We start from the raw sequence: 6,234 nt of genomic DNA, 5'->3' as shown, positions 1-6,234 counted from the left end.
GCCTCAGTCCCACTTGGGAGAGAGAAGAAAGCAATCACAAGTGGGGAGGCGAGGATGGAGGGACTTGGGAGGGAATGTGGACAGGGTGGGGGAAGAGGGGAACCTGATCTGGTATTGGGTGAGGGAAAAGGACTGAAGCCCCGAGTGTCAGCAGAAAGAACAGAAACATGCAACCTCAGGAAATAGGAGATAGAAGGACCCTCCAAAATGCACCAGAGACCTGGGAGGTGAGAGACTCTCAGGACTCAAAGGGAAGGACTTAGATGAAATGCCTGGCAGCAGGGAGAGGGAACTTATAGAGCCCATCTCCATTAGGAAGACAGGAATCAAGTCAGGGGTGGGGTTGCCATCCCACAGTCACATCTCTGACCCATAATTGTTCCTGTCTGAAAGAACTGCAGGGATGGAAATGGAGAGGAGCCCAAGGAAAAGAAGGTCTAGTGACAGGCCCAAAGTGGGATCCAGCTCAAGGGGAGGTCCCAAGGCCTGACACTATTACTGAGGCTATGGAGCGTCCACAAAAAGGGACCTATCATGACTGAAAAAAGTCAGATGCAGATATTTGCCCCAAACCAATGGACAGAAGCAGCTGACCCTTGTTGGTGAATTACGGAAGGTTGAAAGAAGCTGCAATCCTGTAGGAGGACCAGCAGCCTCAGTTAATCTGGACCCCTAAGATCTCTCAAACACTGGACCACCAAACAGGCAGCATAAAGCAGCTGATATGAGGCCCCCAACACACATACAGCAGAGGACTGCCAGGTCTGTGTTCATTCAGAGATGATGCACCTAACCCTCAAGAGACTGGAGGCCCCAGAGAGTTTAGAGGTCAGGTGGGGTGGGGGTTAGGGGCATCCATGTGGAGATGGGGTGGGGTGGAGAGGAGATGTGAGATGTGGAACAATCGGAGGGCGGATTGGGGTCCGGGGGGAATGGAATATAGAGTGTAAAAAATGTATTAATTTAAATTAAAAAAAAATTCTAAGTTGAGGCAATACCTCTAACCCTGCTATGTGCCCCACATAATGCACTCAAGTGCTCAAGTAATCAGGGGGACAATTACTGCACAACTTCAGCTGACAATTACAATTCCTAATAAGGAAAGGTATAAACAACTACCCTGTACCTTGATAACCGCTGGAGCTGAACACCGCCGCTAAGCTCTGCAGAGCCTTCCCTATCTTCTGGTACTCCTTGGGTAAGGCTGGAAGGAATTGATAACTGATTAGTTCTCGGAGCAGTCTGAAGTACATTCACCGTTCTCCGGCAGTGACTCAGAAAAAAGCTATTCAAATGATTGAAAATAGCATCTATTCTTTAATGCAATATTGATGAAATGATTTTTCAACTACTGATATCTTTAACTGTCTATTATTTTTACTTGATTGCTCAACTAGCAGTGGATTTTATTATGAACAACCCACCCCCACACTCATTCACTGGATGGCACACAGGGGAAGAGGCCCCCTTACAAGAGCCTAGCTTTCAAAGCCAGTTCATGTGTATGTGGCCATCAGAGTGACCAAAGACACCGTCTCCATATGGAAGGTTTGGCAACTATGGCTCAGTGTGGCAACAAAGGCTCAAGAGGAGGGTATGTGCAGCCTCAGCTATGGGATTTGAGGGGTAGGCGACACCTATGAGTCCAGGCTTGGATCTGAGGAGCACCCTGGAGCCTTCAGAGACCCTCATCTCAGGCTACCCGTGCATCTGAACAGACTCCCTCAGGAGGCACCTGGGGCCTGAAAGAAGCCACTGCTGAGCTCAGCCACAGGGTCTCTTCAGCAACACGTCACCTCCTCCTCTGATCTGCCTGCTCTGCGCTATTTACCACATACAGTTTTCACTGTACAGACCTGAGGTTACGATAAACTACGACTGTGTAGCTAAAGCAACTCACTACTTTTAAAGTTGAATTATCTCTGCGTTTCATTGTCTTCTTTCTTTTCTTCTGTGAAGCTGCGGACTGAGCCCAGGGCCTCAGTGCTGAGGCGTCCCTCACCTGACGTCTTCCCTGGCCTTCCTCTGCAGAGGACACTGTCCCTGCACACTTCACTTATTCTGTCCTGGGAACCCACAGCCGCACAACTTTGGGGATACAGGGGGAAAAAAGCTCAGCGACCTGACAGTCCACACGAAGGACAGGAAGACAGAAGTTCTTAATCCCAGGGAGGGTGAGCAGAGCCATGGTACCATGGCTCTCTGTAGTGGCCTGGTCTGTCTGACACATCTACTGTATTTTGTACCAAGGATATAGGCTATTTCCAAAAAAAAAATAAATACATAAAATAAATAAAATAAATAACCCACCAGGCTTCACCGAAGCCTCTCACATCCTAGAACAGGCACATAAAGACGGGAAGCAGTCCCGAGCTGGTCTGGCATTGCATGCTTGTGATATGCATATCACTTGGAAGAGTAAAGCCAGACACTCAAAGAGTGTTAGAAGCCAGCTTGGACTATACAGACCCTCCTCAAATACTAAAGCAAAGCAAAGCAAACCAACCAAACAAGAAGTGCCCTCTCGGTATGCAGACTACGCCAAGGGCCAGGCCTTAAACTCTAGTGCGGTGGTTTCCTGACGTTTCTTGAGCTACCTCTGCTATCGCATTTCTGCATTTCTCTGGTTTTAAGGCGTGAAGACCGAGCCACAGCACTTACGGCCCGTGCAACGCTTCCAGTGCTCCTGCCCCACCGTCAGCAGCTCCTTCACGCCGTCATCCATGGCCTTGGTGAACTTGCCCACAGCCTCACACTTCTGTTCTCTGGGAGCAGAGACAGCTGTCAGTCACATCAGCAATGTCAGAGAAACACAGACCAAACACAATGTCTGCCACTCCATCTCATCAGACTTTACTGAAGACAGCCAGCATGATGCCCACAATGGGACAGACCTTGGGGAGGTGGGGCTTAACCTGCTGAGGCAGGCGGGAGGCTGGTGGACACCGTCTAGCTGCAAACCCCTCTCAGCCATACATTCCTCTTAAGATGTGGATTATGGCTGCTGTAGCCCCTGGCCAAGACAGTGAGCCAGAGGAGGCATGGAGACTGAGGAGAAGGGTAGCCAGGGAGTGGCTCTTACATTTCTATCAAATCCAAGTCAGGAGCCTCTGGTTCCATGGTGGAAAATATCATCACTCCCACCAGCTCGTCTTTCTCAGCCTTCCTCTTTCCAGTCTTCCATTCCTGAAAGAGAGGACATAGTAGTGTTGCAGCACCACAGGTCAATGCCTAACATACCTCAGCATCACTGAGCAGGCACAGGCCCTTCTTAGGAGACATGTCTCTTGGGAGTGGACAGACTCAGGTACATCTCCTTTGCAATGGCTTCCAAAATAAACACAGACTATAAATACCCTCTATGAGATTCTGACAAAATTAACTGTTTTATCTCTTTGAAAAGATATTAATTTTTCATGTTATATGTGTGTGGGGGCCTGAGTGTAAGTATATGCACTCTGTGTATGGGGCACACGGAGTAAGAGGGCATGAGACCCTTGCAGGTCAGGTGAGGCTGGCAGACCAGCGAGATCCACTTTTCTCTGCATCCTCAGCTCTGGGACTCCAAGGGCTTGTCACCATGCATGACTTGCTCTTTTTGGTGTCTTTTCTGGGTTTCCCTAGCTCCCATTGTCCAGCCTCTTGGCTACTCTTTTCCTTTGATTTTTCACACATCTTAGGTCCTTTAAAAATTCTACCAGTTGATTAAATGCAAAAATAACTTGGTAACATTTTTTTCTGGGTCATACTACATACTACATTGCTGCTACCTCTGAACTGGCCTCTGGTTTCACTCTTCAGTGTTTTATGAGTTTGTGTAACATTACAAAGGAAATATTCTGGAGACTAGAGGGTACAGTGAGGAACACAGTGTGAGCCGTCAGGAGAGGGCTACTTCCAAAGCCAACGAGGAGGAGCCGGGAGGCAGGGAAGCGATGGGCTCTGGCTGAGTTCCTGCTAGGCAGCAGGCAAGCGGAGACCAGCCTTTACGGTGGACTTAGCACCTCCCTACGGCTGATGAACGATCATCTTGGATCCTACCTTCCTTCATGATGCTGAGGCACTGGGAACCCAGAGACGCAGACAACATATGCATCCTACTGTCCTCTCAAGGCTCACATTTGGGGTTTACCCTCCCCATAGCCGGGTGTGTAGTGTGTGTGTAGTATGTGTGTGTGTGTGGTACATGTGCCAGCACACATGGGAAAGGCAGAGGATGCCTTGGGTGGCTCCGGGTGTGTAGTGTGTGTGTAGTATGTGTGTGTAGTATGTGTGTGTGGGGTACATGTGCCAGTATACATGGGAAAGGCAGAGGATGCCTTGGGTGGTCTGTTCCATCTACCACTTTACAGCTTACTCCTGAGACACAGCCTCTCACTGACCCTGGAGCTAGGATGGCAGTCAGCAAGTTCCAATAATCTCTTTCCACACCTCAGACAGCTGGGGTTACAGGTGTGTGCTGTGCTGTGCTGTGAGCACTGACTGCTCATCCGAACTCAGGGCCTCATGCTTGTGCACCAAGTGTTCTTCTGAGCCCCGAGTCCATGTTAAAGAGCATGTTGGAAAACATGCCACATATAGGCCTATTTGTTCTTCATCTGTGCCCTGCCCACCCTGGGCTGACTACTCCAGCATACAGAAGCCCGCTGGCTGGCAGCTCTTCTCACTGCACAGCATGCTTCCTCTATCTGGGATTTAGGTTCCTGACTCCCCCGTTCTGGGGGAAGGACTGACAAATAACCAGCATTGCTTTGGCCTGTTTCAGACATAAGTCACTGTGACTGTGCCACACAGCACCTCCCTATGATGTTTCAGACATAAGTCACTGTGACTGTGCCACACAGCACCTCCCTATGCCTGTGGCGCTAAGCTACACTTGCCTTCTCATCTCGGAAATTCAGGAACTGCTGGAAAACTTCACTTTCTGACACCACCGGGTGCCGGCACATCCTGGTCATCCAGGCCTGGAGCCGCTCCATACGCATTTTGATAAATTCCTCTTCAAAGCGACCTAGAAGAGAAAAACCAAGAGTGATGACACCCAGCTCCTTCTAAAGAGCATTACACTGTAGCTCCTGTGAGTACTGGATACTTGGTAGAAAGGCTTTATAAAAGGCTCAGAAATTCACAAGGAGTATGCTAGATTATTTTATATATGTATGTGTGTGAGCACAGCACATGTGTGTGGTGTATGGACAGTGTGTGTGTGTCTGTGAGTGTGTGTGCACATGCGTGCGTGCCCACACATAGGTTGATGGAGGCCATAGCACCATGCTGAGCATCTTGTCCCATCACTCTGTGCCTCATCCCTTTGGGACAGGTCTGTTACTGACCTAAAGCTATAAAGCTAGGTGGGCAGCCGTATGCCTCAGCCCTCCTCCTGTCTCTACCCCTATAGTGTTAGTGCTGGGTTTACAGCACTGGGGGGCGTGCCTGCCCTCTTCTGTAAGAGCTGAGACCTGAGCTCAGGTCCTTGTGCTGTGTACCAACTGTTCTTACCCCTGAGCTGCCTCCCTAGCCCCGACTCTGCAGTCAAGAATGAAGTTCCAGGGCTGGAGAGCTGGCTCAGTGGCTAAGGACACTAACTGCTCTTTCAGATGACCCCAGGCTGGTTCCCAGTACATGGTAGCTCTGCATGTGCAGTGCGTATACATACACTCAGGCACATATATACAAAATAATGAATATATTTTACAAGTGAATGAAGTTTCAGTTCAACACATTAACAAATATTATTGTTGGCAAGACTAACAACAATGTTAACTACAAAGAAACAGCTCAAAATGAAAAATGATCTCTAGTTTATAAACCATTCTTAGGCCAGTTCCTGGGCAGGCTTTCTGAGCAATAAAGGGGTGGCAAGTGAAAGTTACATCACATGTCTAGTTAGTTGTAATGTAATATTGAAGCCTGTAAGTACTTAACATTTGTACTCAGTACTTTGGTAAAGTAACTCTGCCATGTCTATAAAGTAACATATGGCACATTTATAACACAACGCACAGGAGGCTGTCAGAAGAGGTTAGTGGCCAGCATAGGCTACACAGGCAAACCTTACCTAGAAATTAAACAAATGACATCCCATAAACACACACATACACACACACACACACACACACACACACACACACACACACAGAGGCATGCACACACAGGGGTAGGATGAGGGTGACGAGTGTGCACATTCCCTGAAAATGTAACTTTGTTCTCTCTTTTTTTTTTTTTTTTTTTTTT

The 6,234-nt window shown here is 48.4% G+C and overlaps 1 protein-coding gene across 1 annotated transcript in view; it reads right to left on the bottom strand.

Annotated features, from left to right (window-relative positions):
• Snx9 (sorting nexin 9) overlaps positions 1-6,234 on the bottom strand; it is an 81,064-nt gene that overhangs the window by 11,028 nt on the left and 63,802 nt on the right. Inside the window, exons 10-13 of the mRNA XM_021221072.2 lie at positions 4,881-5,011; positions 3,083-3,186; positions 2,662-2,765; positions 1,127-1,204 (exon numbers count right to left, since the gene is read on the bottom strand). Of these exons, the coding sequence (XP_021076731.1) occupies positions 1,127-1,204; positions 2,662-2,765; positions 3,083-3,186; positions 4,881-5,011 (417 nt within the window). The remainder of the gene's footprint in view (positions 1-1,126; positions 1,205-2,661; positions 2,766-3,082; positions 3,187-4,880; positions 5,012-6,234) is intronic.

The sequence above is a fragment of the Mus pahari genome, chromosome 21, assembly GCF_900095145.1.
Source record: "Mus pahari chromosome 21, PAHARI_EIJ_v1.1, whole genome shotgun sequence".
Taxonomy (NCBI): Eukaryota; Metazoa; Chordata; class Mammalia; order Rodentia; family Muridae; genus Mus; species Mus pahari.
Note: the sequence above shows the minus strand (reverse complement) of the source record. Positions and strands in the feature narration are given on the sequence as shown.